Genomic DNA, 19220 nt, shown 5'->3' with positions numbered 1-19220 from the left:
GCCCCCGCGCACACACCGCGGGCGGCCGCAGGGGCCGGGCTGCGCAGCGGCTGCCCCGGCGGGGCGGGCCGGCGAGGGGGGAGCCCGGCGACCGCGCCGCGAAGGCGACCGAGAGCCCGGCGACGGGAGCAGCCGGGCAAAGTCACTGTGGGCGCGCGGCTCCCGAGGAATTTGCCCTTGGGACGCCGCGGTCCCCGTGCTGCCGGGATTTCGGTGCTTGGAGAAGAGAGCCGAGCGGCTCCGCGTGGCACCCAGCCACCTTCGGGCTTGGAAAAAAGGAGATGGGGCTCAGAGGAGGCCTCTCCGGTACACACTTCTGAGTGCTCTAACGGGATAGGAGCTGGGCACCGTCCTCCCTTCCTGCTGCAGTTCTTGAGCCACTCAGGCCTGTCAGCTTGTTAGCCGTGCTCCAGGAACACACAGCAGGCTGCGCAGAAACACCTCGACTGCAGGCAGCCTCAGGCATGAGGCACCAAGAGGGTGCAACTCAGTATGCAGGTGGTGGCACAAGCCTTGGTGCTGAAGGTCCGACAAGGAGGTGAGGCTGGTGCTGGAGATAGCTGGCACTGAGCACACATTCTTAGACTGCAAGTTTGGACTTCTGCATTTCCTTAAGCAGATGCTTGCCTCTTCTGGGATGTGGCTGAAAGGAATGCTGTAACCCTACATCGCTGTGCAGGCCTAGATGGGCACACACCATGTTCATCTGCAGCCCTGTGCATCCCTCATGAGCAAGCAGCACATTCCTTAGTAAACCAGAGGAGATACAACCAAAAGAGATGGTTAAGCACAAAACAAATTGCAGAAGAAATATGTATCCTTTGTCTTCATGTAAATAGTTAAGACCACTAGAGAACACAGTTATAGCTACATGATGTCCTTGCCCATTAGGAAGTTAGGGAGCACACTGCTGTGGCTAGGAGCTGTTTCCTGGTTTGGAGAATGCTGAAGAAGAGGAAGTAACTTGCTACCTACTGAGGGTCTGGTGCCTCACCCTCTGTGTAAAGTGCCTATTCTCTTCCTCTTGATTCCCTGTCCCTGGAGTAAGATACTGAGCCATCAGGGCAAGATGCTGAGCTATCAATATGACATGGATCTGAGGTAGAGAGGAAGAAAATATTGCCAAGGCCTGGAGGAGAGAAAGAAGGGCTGGTCTCCATTATTGTTCAGTCTTCTCTGTTGTTTTCCCAGCTTCTGTTATCTTTTCCACTTGAGGAAGGTATAATAGGCCAAGGCAAATGAGATGGAACAACCACTTGTGTGTGGACTTCTCTCAAGATTGACTGCATGTTATGCCTGCTGTTCTACGCAAAGACGTCCTGAGCCCACAGTCAAGTTTCTGTATGAATCACCCATCATCTTAACTCACAGCATTAATCCTGCTTTCAGAGGGCATTTCCTGGTGCAAAATGCAGTTATATTCAACAACAGGGATATGCTCCCTCATATGTCACTTAACATTTGGGCTTTGCCTTAGCAGTGATCATTACTTGTTCCTGGTCCTTTTGGTGAGCAGAAGTGTCTCAACTTAGGTGCTAGTATACAGCCTTTGTGTGGTTTCAGCTGGCAAGATCACATACCTGTGAGATTCTCATTCTTCCTAGAAGCGGTGCCTTCAAGACCTATCTTCTCTGGGGAAAGCTGTGCACAAAGGGCTGGAGTCACTGCAAGGCACAGACAGAAGAACTGCTTTTCCAAGAGCAGGCACAGAAACCAAACTAGCACCACACCCTGGTAAAGGACCTCCTTTCCACAGTCTACAGTCTAACAAAGTCAGGTACAATAATCAGGTCGCTGGGAGAATTTGCATGGTCTGCACTGACTTTGAGAATTATGATAAATCTGATGCTAATCTTTTTTAGTGTGTGGATGGAGGAAACGCCTGTCTGTAAGTAATACAAACATAACTACTACAAATGCAATTTTCTCAGTTTTATCTGTATTACTAAGAGCCCTCCTTATTTCTTTGAATATAATAGCAAGACATATCTGCCTGATACAGCAGTCTCAAAAGAAACATCTACTTCTGAGCACTTTCTCCAATTAAAATTGTCCTAGAAGGAAAATCCTGTAAGCGCACTTAGTAGTCTGTTTTTTGTGGGTGCTTTTTTGTTTTGTTTTGTCTGCTCTACAAACCATCTCCTTTCCTTTCCACTAGTCAGCAAACTACAGAGTTCAATTTGCTCTCCTCTTCACTAGTTGGCTGTGAAACCCATGTACTTAAAAGTTTCTTCAACTGTTCTTCAGGCTGTGAGGTTCTATGTGTATAGTAAACATCTGAAAATGCCTCATAACCTCTAAGTTCTGCCAAGGCTGAAAAGAATGTGTAAAAGAAAGGCTCAAAAACAAAACAAAACAAAACAAAAAAAAACAGAAAACCCCAGAACCAACCAATCAATGGACCCAACAAACAACAAAGAAACCATCAAACCAACCGAACAAAAAATAAAACCCTCTTTTCATATGAAAACAACATTTGGAATAATAACTTTTTCTCCCTCCGTAGAGCTCTGATACATTACAGAGATTATGGATGGAGCTGCTGGTACCCCCAGCTATAAAGTAAGATGCTCAACAAAAGATGTTGCAGAAATATGAGATATACATAGATGGGCTGCAAAAACAGCTCAAAGTTGCTGAGTTATTTCTGGATGAAGACAGGATAGAGGCATAAAAGTTTGTGACTGATATGTGAGGGGGGAATAGCTACTCACTACTTCCTACCCTTGGGAACAATGGACTTGAAATGAACCAAGTACCACATCTATGTGTAAAATTAAATTATGGCAGAGAATACTGTGATTATGAAAGGCATATCTGCACTCAAAAAGCAGCTGAATAAACTCACAAGAGGAGCTACAAAAACTGTAAATCACAAAGGTATGCACAGAACTACCGACTCAGGAGGTCCTTAAGTTGTGGGCTTTCTTTCTTTCTCACTCACAATGGAGATTTAAGCCAAGAAGCAGCAATCCATAGACGATCCACTTCCTCTTTCATACCCTGAAATATTAGGGATAAATATCTGCTTGCTTTTCGCTTGGACCTATGACCCTACCTGTCTGGCTTTGATACCATCTGAACTAGATTTGTTGGGATTTACAGCCCTTATTCCCTGAAGGAGCATAGCATTCTTCTACAAACATCTCTTGCTGTCTTTGTGTTGGACATGGTCCTAACTCACAGACACAGGATGAGAGAATGGAAAGTAAATCACACTTGATTAGTTGGACTAAAACAATACTAATCTTTACAGTTGTACAGACTGCAAAAAATGTATAGTCATACAGATTGCTCACAGACTATACAGAATGTGGTGGCAGATAATAATCTGACCAGGATGAGCTTTTAGTTCAAAACCTGCCAGTGCTTTTGTGAATGTAATGATACAAAGGAACAGCAGGTTAATTATAAGATGACACTATAATGTGAATATCTGGGGCAATAGATGTTGTGAAACAGCTAATAAGATTACACAAAATCTGCAGCAAATTTGATATGTTGGAAACGTTCGTACCTTCCTTTCTCCCCCGCCATCCCCCGACTATCCTTTTTGCCACCACCAGCATCACAGGTCCACAAAGCCCAAAGACCATTGCGCTGAGGAAGAAATGAAACAATGTCATAGAAACAACAGGCCTTTATATTCAAAGCCTGTGGTCACAAGATGAATAACAGAGCATACAATACATGGAATGGAAAATATGTCTCCTCTCATAAAACAGCATATCACAAAGGCAGTACTGCAGGAATAGGCAGCCTGGCCTTACCTTAACAAATTTCCTCATTAAGGCCATGTTAAAAGGCTGATTCTCTTCTCCATTCCCAGACTAAGCTGACAGAGTCCAGAGGAAGAGGTAAAATCCTACTAACACCTCATCAGCTGGAATATTAGCCCTGTGAGTTTTGGGAATAATTGCTGAGTTACAGATTGTGCAAGAACTCACACAAGTGGTCATTAAGGTTATAAAATCCCAGTTGGATTGTTACAAAAATGAAGTGTTATAATTAACTTCTAATAGCCTTCACTTTCCAGTGGGATTAAAATCTACTCTGTCTTTATCATCCCCAAGGCATGAAGCCCATTTATAGCAAAGACTGTCAAATGGACACACACGTGTGAAATACTTCAGAACCAGACTTGGTAAGACCTATGGGCTTCATCACCTATTTTTCTTCAGAACTGCTTATTTTTCCTGCTAGTATTCACATTTGTATTCCACAGACATGCATTTAGCTCAGCATCATGTAACTGACTCTCAAACCATCTTTTTCGGGCATTACAGCCAGCACTAAAACGTTGTCCTGTTAACAAGATGTTTTATGATTGTTAAGGGATGAGCATCTGAAATTGAGTCTCCAAATTCAGCAGCCATAGGTCACCTTATATGCAGTATACAAACCAACACATAATATTGTACAGTTCTTATCTTGAGCAATATTTCCCTCTTACACTGGCAAAGACACACATAGCTACATTTGGAGCTAGTCTGGTTTACAGCTGGCTTTTTGAAGGGACATGACATGTACAACTATCTGAATATCCAGCTTGGTTTAGCTACAAGCATCAAATCACTTCTCAAGCCTATTGACATAACTGTTTTCTGTCACTTAACACTCCCAGTATACAGCTAATATACGATAACTACAGAAACTCAAAGCCTCCCCTGCTGATCTCACATAGACAATCTATATTTAGGAACGCCTGCACCAGGAGTTTAAAATGCAGAATAAATACTTTGTTTTGCAAAGCTCTCAATACTCTTTTTATGTGATTATTTCACTTCCAGCTTAATTAAATAAAAAGGGAAATTCCTGGAGTTACCTGCAGTAGCAGCTCGATTCCACCTTTCCTGGTAATGCAGAATCACAGACCATTATTGCAATAACAGATTTTCTTTTTATGTTTTCTGCTTGTAATTGTTGTCTAACTTCCTACTTAAAGTCCCTCTTTGCACTGAAGGTCTCAGAATAGTTTTGAACTACTTCTAGATAGCTCAGTCAATAAATAATACAAGGCAATTTCCAGTATAATTTCCTTTAGAAGAGACAGAAAGAACAAGACAGAATGGGTAAGTCTCTCAGTCACATCTGGACAAGAACATAGAGTAGTCCACCAAGGCTAATCAGGTAATGATAACAGCAAAAGGATTCTGCCATACACGTTCATGCACACATATGTATCATGGTGTATTTCATGCAGTTGGTGTACCTAGTAGCTAGTCAGAACAATGCAGATTACACTGAGCAGTTTTTAGGGCTCTAAATAGCAACATCCCACATTATGTTGAAGCATATAAGGCATCAGTCCAGTTCTGATTCAGCAAAAAAAGTGCCACCCCTTGATTCACCTTTACCATTTCTTCCTTCGTGTAAATCTCCTGTTCAGCTAGCACATGGTCACAGCCTACAGCAACGTGACTTTCTTTGGCAGTAGGCTTTATTTTAGTCAGTCCATGCCACACAAAATGGATGGTTCAACACAAATGTCATTTTAAAATAATGCAGCACAGGAGTAGCAGCGTTGCTCATCAAGGGGTGTGACTTGGCCAGGTCATATAAGTGAACTGGTTAAGGTAGGTAGGAGAGCAGAGAACAGGCACACCCACCATTAGCACCACAGGTATATTGCTAGGTGCTTGCATTTTAAATTATATTTCACTCCTGGGAGATAATACCAAAGGATACTTAGGGAGATGCCCATCTAACAAGAGTTCCAGTCCTAGGAAGGAAATGGATGCCTGAGCCCCATCTGTAGTGCTTCCACCATGAGTTTGTAAAGAGATTTCAGACTATCTCCGCTGAGAAAGTCTTCAAGTTCTCCATATTAATTTTAGAATATCTTCTTATTATTATTATTATTATAAATTAAGAGTTAGCATCAACTGTACTGCCACAAATGATCAGCTGCTATCCTTTCTCACAGCTTCACCATGCTCAGGCCTTTTGTTGCACTTCTGGCCTACCCAGATTACTTCTTCAAGTTTACTTATTATACATTAATAGAGCAAATCCCTACCTCTGGAAATCATCCAGCAAACTTCATGACCTTCCAGATTGGCTGGACTGAATAACACAAGAAATTCTATCAGGTCTTCTTGAGTTGGTCTATACATTTATTTGGGCGGAATCTCATCATCATCAGTTGCAGGCTTGTTTTCTGCATAGGTATTTCAGCATGGAAAACTAGTACTACAGGCCTACTGTATTTATAATCAAAATGCAGCTTCAGCAAGGAGTGTCCTTTTCCCACTAACTTGGTCTAACTCAGAGATTTTATTTTTATTTTTTTAAATACAACAACATATTTAGTACAATTTAATCTTGCTGATTTTAGAACTGCAACAATGCAATGTTAGCAGAGGTATGAGGGATATGGAGAGAAATGAATGTTTATGACAGACCAGTCTGGAACACCTGTCATCCCCTACAAGAACAGAAAGGTGCAAATTATTACTAAAAGACGGTTGCCCTACTTCTGGTATTTGCCTGATAATAACCAAGAATCAAATGGAGGTGCTCTGGATACTAATGTGGGTTAACAGAATTAAAATAGTACAAAGCAACTATCACATTGCTTTTCTTAATTAACCTGAAGATTCACTGCTACTGCAGGTCACTGAACAAAGAAGTTGCTAGCACTGAAGGAAGAAATGCATTATGTTTAAGCACAAAAGACCAGGTTTGGGTGAGATAGTTATCATGAATTCTGCCACAGCTATCAATCAGGTTTACCCACAAGACTAGCAGTGATTAGAGGGACTGACAGTAACCTCATTTGACACAAGGCATCATGGCAGGAAGGAAAGGAGGGGATTTGTCTTCCTGTGGGCTACTGGGAAATGAGCTCTGCTGAAAACAGCATGTTAGACCACCACTCTGCCCTTGGAGATTTCTGTATCCTAACTTATAACAAATAACTAACAGCAACCCAAGGCTCAATCCTCCTGCTTCTAAAATCAATAGCAAAATTCCCAATAATTTCTACAGATGTTGGTAAGAGATTATAATATATTAGCACATTAATTGCATGCACTACATAGGAAACATCTCATGTCTGTTCACTCTCTAGCTTGGTTTATTTTAGTAAATAATCTAGAGGGGTAGCAAACACTTCAGAAATCTTGATCAATCTGCTGTTTTATGACACATGCTGTGCTTTTGTTGAAATATTAGAATACAAAATCGGAATAATCTGACTGCAGACATGCTAAAAAGCTCTTAAGAAAGAATTTTGGTACATTTCCAACTTCCCATATTACTGGAGTTACAGTATCTCTATGAATTTTGGGGTTCTCCTGTGTTACTACATTTGATATTCTGATATTTAAATAGAAAGATTCTATAGAATTATACACTGGAGATAAAAAGTATTTGAAATGTCTTCCAGAAATGTATGCCAACAAAGTACTTCTGCCTCTGACCTTAAGGAGGCAATGTATTTTCCATACGTCCCATCAAATACTCAGGAAAATTTTCAGCCCCTTTTTAGATTGCTCTTTGCTTGCCAGTACCAGAAACAGCTGTTGTACAGAGATTAGATTCCTTGGCTACCTTTAAGTTAGCATATTTTGGTACCAGCAACAACTTTGCCACAGCAACACAAAAGTTAAAATGCACTGACTTAGCCCATTATGCAGACATAACTTGGAATTCCAGTGTTTCTGTAGCCACATACAGTCCAGATGCTTATAAAAGCTGCAGCTGAATTTTTAGCTGTCTTTTCTGGTCAAAATCATCTGATTATATTAATATAAAATCTTCAAAAAAAGATGAACTGTTACCTTCATGTAAATTCTGAGGTTTCCCTTGGACAACAATAGCATGATTTTGTACAGAGCTTGGTAATACAGAGTGACCTAGACAGGCTTGAGCAGTGGGCCCTGATAAACCTCATGTGGTTAAACAAATCCAAGTGCAGGGCCTTGCACCTGGTTCAAGGAAACCCCAATTACCAATACAAACTGGGGGATGAAAGGATTGAGAGCAGCCCTGCTGAAAAACTCCTGATAGTACTGGTGAATGGCAAGCTGGACATGGGCCAGCAATGTGCCCTTGCAGCCCAGAAAGCCAAATATATCTTGGGCTGCATCAAAAGAAGCGTGGACAGCAGGGCAAGGGAGGTGATCCTGCCCCTCTGCTCTGCGCTGGTGAGGCCTCACCTGGAGTACTGCATCCAGATGCGGAGTCCCAAGTACAGGTGAGAGGTGGAACTGTCAGAACACTTCCAGAGAAGGGCCACAGAAATTAACTATGGAATGGAACACCTCTCCTGTAAGGACAGGTGGAGAAAGCTGGGGCTGTTCAGGCTGGAGAAGGCTGTGAGGTGACCTGATAGCAGTATCTAAAGGGGAACTACAGGAAAGAAGGGGACAGACTATAGAACAAGAGGAAATGGCTTCAATCTCAGGAAGAGGAGATTTAGGTTAGATATAAGGAAAAAATATTTTACAGTGAGGGTGGAAGACACTGGAACAGCTTACCTGGTGTTGCAGTTGATGCCCCATCCCTGGAGACCTTCGAGGTGATGCTGGACAAGGTCCTGGACAACCTGATCTAGCTGTGGTGTCCCTGTTCATTGCAGGGGAGTTGAATTAGGTGGCCCTCAGAGATCCCTTCCAACTCTAAAGATTCTATGAATACAAATAGAGGAAATTTGCTAAAATAGAAATCGTGGTCTTGTTAGCCTATACAACACAACAGATTCTTGATGATATGGCTAATGTAGGCACCCAGTAAATAATATTGCACTCAATCCACCACAGTCCATCACTATCCCATGTGAATTCTGGAAAAGAGAAGTAATTCTTAGGGTAGACACAATTGTCTGCTCAAAATTCACCAGTTTCCATGAAATGGAGAGATGCTAAGACCAAGTCATGTTGGATGAGAAATAAAAAAAAAAGGAGGCAAGAATTTCTGACCACAAAACAATGTGTAAACAGTCCAGCCCTCTTAGAAATGTTCAAACACACGTGCTTATGCTTTTCTTACCCTGGTAACACTTTTCTTGGTTAGTGCCTAAAGATAGGTGGAAAGAGATTAGATCTAAAAGGATGTTGGAAATCATTTCCTTGAGAGTACCTTAAGTGTTGAAGCAAAAGACAACTTGCTGTCTGAGAAATTCTCTCTCTCTCATGTTATAGGCCAGCCACAGCTTCTAAATTGTTTTGCTCCCCAGACCATCACTTGCTCTTATGCAGACTATAACAGATGCCAAAACAATATCAGAGTTGCTGTCTACCTTGTTTATCACTGGCCAGGATTTCCTGTTTCAGAGAGAGGTAGAAGAACTCCATTAATTATCCTCCCACTCCCTCTAAATATCTCCCTGGATCCCCAGTCATTAAAGACTGGCTTACTTCCTGAACAATAAGTTTATTTAAACTCTGCTGACAGATTTTCATGAATAATAAGTATTCTTAACAGTTATGAAACTTCTCTCTCATACTAAATTGTCATAACCAGTGAGTTACAAACTCTAATGCTGTAAAAAAGTACAACCTTTGATCCTCCTTGCTCCTTTCTGGTGATCATCTCCTTGTCATAGGATTATAAGACAAGGGAAAGCGCAGATGCTGATCAATGCTCTTTCTGTCCTTTACCACATAAAATTAACTTCAAAACAAGTTCAGTATTTCCAGTTCTTCAAATTAATTCCCCCAGACCCAGGATCACCACCAGGTTTCTGTGCATCTGTTCTGGTCATGCAATAGTATCTCCGAGTACTTCTTACAGCAGCAGCACTTTTATAAAGAAAACATCACAGCTCACTGTTATACAGAGTAGTGCACATTAGTTACTTGATTCACTTCAATCTCTTAAATGCTATTTTGACTGCAGTTTTGTACCAAAAAGGATATTTCTTAAGAAACAGATCACTTTTTGTACAGAATACTTCTCAGAATGGCAATCTGGCTTTATTCTGTGCTGTGTTTCACTGCTGGAGAATTCATATACAAGGAGGATTAAATAATTTTGCCTGTTTTTCAATAAGCCTGTGTACTGGAGCTCAACCTCAAGTTTATGAAGCTTCAAGATATACTTTAGCTTCTCAAGACCTCTCTTATGTTGACTTATATATAATCTCACTTTTTAGATGGAGTATCACAATCAGCTCCACACCAGTTGCTCCCTGGGAAAGCAAGCAAAAGGCGTACTATTAGACCATAATTAGCACACGTCAACAAGTCAGCAGAACGAGTGTAATACCTCAGCTGCAATGCCAGCCACAGCAGGAGTCCTGGCTGCTTAGCACTGTTAAGGGATGAATTTTACCACTCTCATCGTACTGAAGGATGCCAACAACAAAATATGACAGCACAGCCTGCCACAGGGCAATATATGACTGCCACAGGCAGCATTCACCAGCTTTTCAGATCCAATTGTGATTTGTTGCAACAAAACCCTGCATTGTGGCAAATAACTACAGTCACAGGTAGGTACAGTCACAACTAGGTAAAGAAGAGTGCTGCCGCCTGCTCTCTGCTGCCACCTGCGGGGCACGCTGCAGCACTCACCCCAGCACTCAGCTTCCTATCCTCTGAGGTTTATGGTTCCTTCACTTTACCTTGGGGATGAGAAACTTACCTGATGTACCTTGCAATCCTGATTGCAGTTCCCACATTTAAAATTCTCAAAAGTCCCCCTTGGAAATAAAAATCCCTCTCAACCTAGAAAACTTGCATCAAAGCTTTCCCCATTTTGTGGTGTTTTATTTTTCTCAAGAGCCAGAAACGCCTATTTTTGCTCAGCACAGGGTTTCAGAGGAGGTAGCAGTAAAGTTAATGGGTACCAATCCCACTTTTCCCCTCTATATTATTTCTAAATTTGTAGAAGTTATAAATGTAATGAGACAAACTGCACTGATGAGATACAGTGCCAATCAAGAGTTAAACCAAGATGCTCTTTTATCACTCCCCACACTGTTGCAGCATTCTCAAAGGGGCTGACTGCTGCTCCGCAGCAATAACAGCCAAGCACCAGTTGTATCAGCAGCACATCACTGCCTGTATGCTTTGGGAATGTGCAACTGCAGTTTGTGCAGCACGTATCACCCATAGGTGGCTGACTGATACCCTCACAATCTTGAAAAGCTAAAAATACAAGACTTGTACACAAGTTTGTGGAATCAATCTGATATTCTAAGCTTGGCAGGTTTAAGAGATTGAAGTCTATTTAACTGCTCAGCTCAGCAAAGAGACCTACTCTATCCAGGAATTATTAATCGTGTTTGGTAGGCTTGACACTGTACATAACAAATCTAAGCAGACTCCTTGCCTCACTGGTGCTCACTTCCCTCCTGCCACCTGAACTATCCTTTAGAGTCAACTGCTAATGTCATTCATTTGATGGTGTGTTGACAGCTATAGAAGCTGTCGTTCATGTACAGGCTCCCAGGGCTTGTGTCATAAGCACCTGCTATACTGGCAACAGCACTGTAAAGTTTTGCAATAAAACTCCTCCAGGTGAATAAGAGGCTTTTGAAGCAGCAGTTTCACCATTAGAAAAAGCTCATTATTATACTCAAATACAATGAATGATGGGTTCTTAAAGTCACTCCTACTGGGCATCAAAACACAGCCTGAACTACCAGCATGCAGACATGGCCTGCTTCTTCACTTTACTTGCAGACAAAAGCTAAGCCAGGCATGTCCAGCCACAGCCTGCTATACACAGCCTGGACCAACCCCTTGGCACCAGCCCAACACCAGTGCACTATTAACCCCATTTGGGCTGAAACCAGGGCACAAGGCAGAACTAGCTATGTTATGGCAATAACTTTACAGGTGTTGATACATTGGCTAACCACAGCCATGTGAGCTGCAAAAATATGCAGCCCTACTTTCTGTTTTGATAAAGGAATTTGAGAATAGGTTTCCAGATTGTGGAGAAAATCATCAAGTTTTTTATTTGCAACTCCATTTTCAGTTAACATATTACATGTTTGTTTGTTTGTTTGTTTTTTAAATAGAATGTATAGAGTTGCAATGAAAATTTAATCATGAATTTTTACCCGACTTTCATAAGACCTCTCCTACCAGAGAGAAGTACCCCTCAGTTCAGTCACTCATTCATGTCATCATTTTTTGGCTCAGACTGACCACGTACATCCTAACAAATACACTGTCACAGCACTCACTGTTCAGATTGTGGTCTTCCATTGAGACTCGTAGCACCACTTAAGAAGTTCACAGTTGGGAGAGACAGTTTGATCTGAATTGTGGATGTGATCTTATCTTTAAAACAGCTGGATACCACACAATGTGTACTGAAATGACAAGGCAGAGTGAGCTGTATTTAAAGTAAACATAGCTTGATTCAGGAAGTTTCCTTGCTTTGTTGGCTGATGTTAGTTTTTACATAGTTTTATCAGATTTATTTTTTTCCTTCCCACATTTCATAACCATTTTGCCTGTAACACAGTAAACCATTTTATTATTGTTTGAAGAAAGACAAACTTTGAACTGACCCTAAAGCAAGGAAATCAAGACTTACGGCTGTACCTCTGCAGCAAAGGCACTCCAAAGAGTCTGCTGGTTTTTGCACAGCCAGCACAAGACCTTCTATCTCAGATGTGTGGCAGATAAGACAGCTCCACCACGCTTGCAAAACATTCCAGTATAGGAGCCTGCAGAGCAAAGAGTGAAACAGAGCATGGCAAGCAGATAAGCTGAAAAATCAGTTTCAATGAAAAATGAGACTCTTGGCTTTATTTCCTAATATTTTTCTCTGGAATTCACTTCTCAGTGAAGTCTAGTGTTTGTGCTTCATTTTCTAGGCATGTTGACAGAAACACAAGGTCAAACAGAGAACCAGCAGCTCAAAAGGAGTAGAAGTCAGAATTCTTCTGGCTCTTAAGTGCTTCACTTTCAACTGATGGTCACTGTCTTTTCTAGATGGTTCAGCTTTTTTTCCTTTTGATAAATGTTTAAAAGACAAATTAAGATAACTGCTGAGTCTTTTTACATCAAAAAAGCGCTTTTACACACACATAATAAACCCAAGAAATCACCTGAACTCTGATGAAGGTGCTCTTCACTGGGAAGGACTTACAGTAACCACTATGACAATAGCCATCTAGTTTCTTACATCCATTTTAAGAAGATGGGATTATATTTTCAAACAGGCACCCAATCAACTGATAAGGCACTTGCAGAGATGTATGCCGAGCCCTCTGCCTTCAGTGCGCACATATGCTTTTGCTCTTGCATGTTCCAGTCACAAATACACCCAGAGAGTCCTTTGTTCTTAAAGTCCTTACCTCTCCCCCTCAAAAAAAGCCAAAAAAAAGGCTGAGAACAGTTAACTCTAGAAAGGTGATCTTTCACTTAACAGCTCAGCTCTCATATGCAGTGGAACTGCTTTTTAGAAAAAAACAACATTAATTTCTGATAAAGACAATTTTGCAGGGCTGAGTCCCAAACAGTTTCCTCTCTCTTTCCACTTCCAAGGGCAGCAACATACTCTTTATCTTGCCCAAAAAAACACAGCAGTAATCATGTTTTCAACCAAAAGCCAAAGTCAAGAGAAATAAAAAGAATTACACACACTATTTTTCCTGGAAAATGGATAAGATACAAAGAGAGGCACACAAACTGAGTCATATTGGCAGGCACCTTGAGTATTTCAAGGTTTGAAGAGATAAAGATTTTTCTGCAAAACAAAACTACCCACTCTGCACAGCCACATGCATTTAGGTATCTGTTTACTTAAGATGGCTTAGGTGATTTACAGTATGGGGCTACTTAAGAGGGATGGTTGAACAGTCAAAATCCAAAACATCAGAACTGGATCCTGCAATGATTTTCCTTACTGTCTATATTTTATCCCTTGCTCCACATTATACTCTTGGTAGATTTCATCCTAACCAGAATGCACGTTAACACAAAGTAACTTCTTGACACTAAGGAACATAGTTTTCAAATGTATAATAAATCATTGCTCAAAAAGTTTATTCTGTTGAAGAAACAGTAATAAACAGAAAGCACAGGAAATAAAAAAACTCAGGTTACCTGTAATGAGTCCCTTCTCTGTGCTCACACAGAAGTGTTCTTACAGTTTCCCGCTCGCAACTTGGAGAGCTAAAACTTTCATTGTCCACCTGTGCTCAGAATTAAACTCAGTTCTTTTCTTGCCTGTTTTTCTGCTAATGGCATGAATCTGAACGAAACAGCAAATTGTTGTTATGAGTAGAAAAAATATTGGATGTTTCCTCTTACACAAAGCATACGGTCTCTGCTGACCTCACAGGAGGTTCACTTGCTAACTTGAAAAGAGCCGTCACACCTCTATGGAGGTAGGTAAGTCCAATTTACTACTACCCTTGACATTTTCTGTAGAAGTTTACTCCCTCTATTCTCAGAAGTGCTTCTTTCCTTAAGATGTTAAGAAGAAAAATCCATATATTATTAAAAACATGTTTATTCATTTCTATACCATCTCCTTGATAACCCAGTTCATAGGAATAAGTTGAAGTAATAAGATTTCCCCCAGTATAACACAGTGGGGTCAACAGGTTAAGAATATGACCTAATCAGCCCCTTATGCAAACAAGAACGAATTAGATGTATTATAAACTGACAATTTTTATGGAATGTTGCTCTTTCAGCAAAATTTTTTGAATGTTTTGCAGCGTTACTTGACAACTGCAGTTGGTAGAAATTAAGCAGCTGAAACGTGTAGATTCACTCACAGGGTCAGAAGCTCCAATAAGCATCAACATTTAATTTCTGAAATATGCTGTGTGATGCAGAAAAGACCAAAAAGCTGGAACTATTGCACTGTGAAGCTCACTCAGCAAAGTATACAGCTGGGCTGTAAAAATAAAGAATGCACAAGAAATAGTTTAGAAAATCCGTTATAAATAAGAACAGATTATTTAACTCATTAACTAAGCAAAAGGAAGTTGAAACAGACAAGTATAAATCAGAGAAAATGGCAGGTTAATCACAAAGTCTCATCACCAAAAAGCTACACTGAGGGGGGACAAAAATCTGCCTGATGACTGAACAATAAAACTAACCAACAACTTTGATGTAAGAAATTATTTGTATAGCATTTTGTACAGCATCTTCCTTATATCAAGTGAGGCCATAGGGAAGCACATACAGGAGACTGCAAGAAGACAATTACTTTTTCTTTGCAAGCAAAAGAGAGGATCTCTGAAAAATCTTAAGGTTTGAAAAACCTTAATGGTTTTATGAAAACAATGCCTTCCAAAGTCAAAGGCATCAAAATAATGAAGAATATCCTTGATTTGGACAGAGAGTGACAAGTTTGTGAAGGGCATACAGATTTTGTTCATTTGTTTGGTTTTACATTTACGTTTCACACCATATAGAAATTGCCACAGAAAAATCCTGGAGCATTTGTTAAATGTTATTGATATAAACATCAAAACACTCTTGCACAAGTTAACTTGTATTCTCCTGTCGACAAAAGTAGGTCTAGAAGAGCAGGCTCACTCAGAATGCATCACAAACATTTTGGCAGAGCAGAATTTCAGTGGGAGGAAATATTTTTACACAAGTTTTCTGTCACAACAACCAAATGGTCAAAATCTCAGTAAGGTATTAAAGGCCATTAATTCCAGAGAAGATACAATGTTCATCAAAGACACTTAAGGAGAAGCCACTGTACCAGGAACCACATAATGCTTTGTATCAAAAGCGATTGAGCTTAGGTATGTTTATTTCTAAGATTTTATGGTATCAAAGAAAATGAAAGGTCACTACAGATGTTTCTGTAATACACCCAAAACTCAGATGCTTGTAAAAACTGAGACTGATTGTTTCTAACCTACACTTCTTCACATCTTCTCCTACCGCATGCTTTTCCAGTCCAAAAGCCCTGCCTCCTGCAAAATTCAGAGGTACATTTAAAAATTATATGCAAATATCAAAGTTTTCAAACATAACTTTGATTTAAGATGAGTTCTGAACAAAAACTGCGATGAAATGAATTAAACTTCCTTAAACTAAGACTTCCCTAAATTAGTATCAGTCCTTTTTGTAGCAAACAAAATCTAGATGCTATCATCACAGCTAAAATATTTACCATTCACAAAATATATGTCAGTGAATGAATAATAGCAGTTGCATTTTACTAATAGTCTGACAAGTAAAAAAGAGTTATTTTATAAACTGAGGTGTCAAAGCGTAACTTCCAAGATATAATACACAATACATTGACTTTCTTGAAAAAGACATGTAAATTAACTTGCCAAAATTACCAATGTGACCCAATTTTGAGAGCATAATCATGACAGACTGTTTTGTGAATGAGTTGAAATGCTCTTTTCAGTATCTAGTCACATTATTCGAGACTTCACAACAGAGAATCCCATTTCCAAGTCTAAACAAGAAAAAACACTTAAGGATAGTTATGATGATGATGATATGGCAGGGAGGGGCAAGGCCTAAGAGGCCTCAACAATGCATCACTCTCCCAATTTATTCTAAGTTAAAAACAGAAGTCTTCTAGATAAGACATCTGCCTACCAAGTTACAAAGAGCTCTCCAAAGAGAAGACCATATAGAAATCCTTCTACAGCATGATTATTTCCCAGATAATTATATTCTGGTTCCATTTTAAACATATGTATATTCCATAAGAAGTTCAATTCTCACATCAATCTAAATGCACCATACAAAACAGAACTGTAAGATTTAAATGTTTATTTTTAACATTTACAGTTCAGTGTAATTGGAGGTAGCTGCAACATTAAGTGATTTTCTTCCAGTGGTTTGAAATAATGATTCACATACATCATGACAGAGTGCAGGAACAGAACTGAAAACTGGAATCAGTTATTTAAAGTTAAGCCTATAAAAGCACATAAATGAAACAAAAATTAAATCACAGCAGGTAAGATGATTGTCAGTAAAGCATAGTGCAGATCTTCCTAGAGTGTGGGCTGTTTCTGTGTTGACAAAACAGTAAAACCAGTACTGCAAAAAAATTATACGATGTAAACCCAAAACTATATGAAAAGATGTACAAGATTCAGGCACAGAATATTACAACTATGCGGTTCATACTTCATACTACTTCCCATTTATCTCAAACCATCAAAATCAAGTTGATGGGAATTACATGGCAACAGAGTACTATGGGTTCTAACGTATTATGATGTGCTGTGTGTGAGCAAATTTGTGATTTGCAAGGCAGGAGTTTCATTTCATATAACCATGAAAACGAATACTCCATTGTCAGGATTTTTGCCTTAATCAAGCCTGTAAGGCTCTCGTGTCATGTGAGCAATGGAAGCTCCCAACAACTCCAAGTCAAAATATTTTTACAATAATGTGGTGTTTGTTCCATTCAATGAAGATGTACTCAGCTATGTGTAATGGGGAAAATACTAATAATCGCAGAGGAGTTAGCTATGGTTTATTAACAAAATTACATAATAAAAAATTCTAGATTTGCAAAAGTGATAAACTGGCCTGTGTAATCTAAACAACAAAAATATTTTTAGGAATAAAATGGAAAATGCTTTTAAAATAGAATTTGCAGTGCCTTTTTTTTTCTTCTAATTTCCCACAAGGTTTGTTTAACATATGAAGTTCTCAAAATGCAGACACTTCTATAATCTGAAATGCTAATATATGCATATGCAGCCATACATTGCAACATATCCCAAATAGATGTTCAAGAACAAGTTAGAATAATTAGACTGCATGCTTTTGCTTCAAGGGTGCAACGTCCTGATGGGTGCATAACTTTCTGGGATCAAATAACGCATTTAAGCATGCACTTAATTCATAAATCATAATTAATTTTACTGGAAAGAAGTGGGACTCCTTAGAGACTTTAAGAAAAGCCTGTCCTGGTGCCCTCAAATGAGTAGGCTTACAGTGTGCTGCGCCCCTGGAAGTTTGGAGTCCACTTCAGGAAATGAAGATGTCAAGTAATCTCTGACTTCATTATCATCCTTACCTTCTACAAAGATAAAGCTTCCCAAACAAAATTTGCAAGAAAGCTGTGGGCAAGCCTCACTCATCATGCAGATGTGATGGTCCCTTTAAAGTCAACAGGCAGGATTTAAATTTCATCTTAAATAACATATAATAAAAGTTGGAACTGTTTTCAAAATTGCAATGTACTTTCTGGCTCAGGAAGTGTGAATCTGCTCTGTAATGCAAAAAGATGTATTTTATTTTATTTTAGTTAAAACCCAAATATAATATTCAGTATAAATTTAGATATTCTACACATGAAACTGATTTATATAATATTTAAAACTTTACAAAACAGTACTAAAGTAGTCAATAAAAGATCAGATTTAAAATATTTACAATCTATATATCATTCTTCCGTACTTACAATTATTAAATAATTGTCTGTCTTCCTTAATTTTAGTGAAAAGCTTTTAATAACTACAAACTGAACTTGAACTAATTCCAAATGGCTCTTTACTTAAAACAGAATTTTAACAAAATGACAATTCTAAGGCAAAATGTTATCCCTGTGTTTTCAGTAGCAGTTACACATAACCATGTTTTATCACTGTTTTATAACACAGTTCTCTTTTCTATAATAAACAGAAGATATCTAAATAAAAAAATGGCACAGTATGGATGGAAACATTGAATTCTCAGATCTTACATCCCTTTATGGCACTTGGCTCCTAAAACATCCAGTTTTTTGATAGTTTAAGTTATTCTTCCAGTACTTCCACGGAAAAACAGAGTCAATACTTATATTATTGTGTCATTATCTTTTGGAAAGTTATTTCCTGAAGGTGCTTCACAGAGACTATCGCCGTCTGTGCTGAGCTCATCATCATCGTCATCATCATCAAAATCGGTCAGCACTTTACTTGGTGACTTCTTTCGTCTACGGAAACAAAAACACATGAAGTTGTATGATTAAAACTGCACATTAATATACAAAATACTTTTGCTAAGCTTGTTACAAAAATAGCATTTGCATTCCTTAAGAATATCGGAGATATCCATGCTCTTATGGTAGAAGTTTATCATAGACTACAGCTTAAATAAAAGAAACATGGAAGACCTTGACATTGAGATATCCAGTGGTGTCAAACTAAAATGCAGGATAGCTGTTGCTCTCAGTCATAAGATAGAAAATTTCATCACTACAAATGATGAGTGCCAAGTTCTCCTACTCCTTCCCATTTTTCACCCCTGCTTCAGTGATTATTCCCTAGACAGAAGATAGACTTGGGCACCTAGTGCACTCTGAAAGAAGGT

At 39.4% G+C, this 19220-nt stretch overlaps 1 protein-coding gene across 5 annotated transcripts in view; it reads right to left on the bottom strand.

The window, feature by feature from the left end:
* Positions 1 to 16666: 16666 nt before the first annotated feature.
* CGNL1 (cingulin like 1) overlaps positions 16667 to 19220 on the bottom strand; it is a 49974-nt gene continuing 47420 nt past the window's right edge. For all 5 annotated transcript variants that reach the window (XM_072345355.1, XM_072345359.1, XM_072345358.1 and 2 more), the window contains exon 19: positions 16667 to 18843. In XM_072345355.1, the coding sequence (XP_072201456.1) occupies positions 18705 to 18843 (139 nt within the window). In that variant the 3' untranslated portion in view covers positions 16667 to 18704. The remainder of the gene's footprint in view (positions 18844 to 19220) is intronic.

The sequence above is a fragment of the Excalfactoria chinensis genome, chromosome 10 (assembly GCF_039878825.1).
Source record: "Excalfactoria chinensis isolate bCotChi1 chromosome 10, bCotChi1.hap2, whole genome shotgun sequence".
Taxonomy (NCBI): Eukaryota; Metazoa; Chordata; class Aves; order Galliformes; family Phasianidae; genus Excalfactoria; species Excalfactoria chinensis.
Note: the sequence above shows the minus strand (reverse complement) of the source record. Positions and strands in the feature narration are given on the sequence as shown.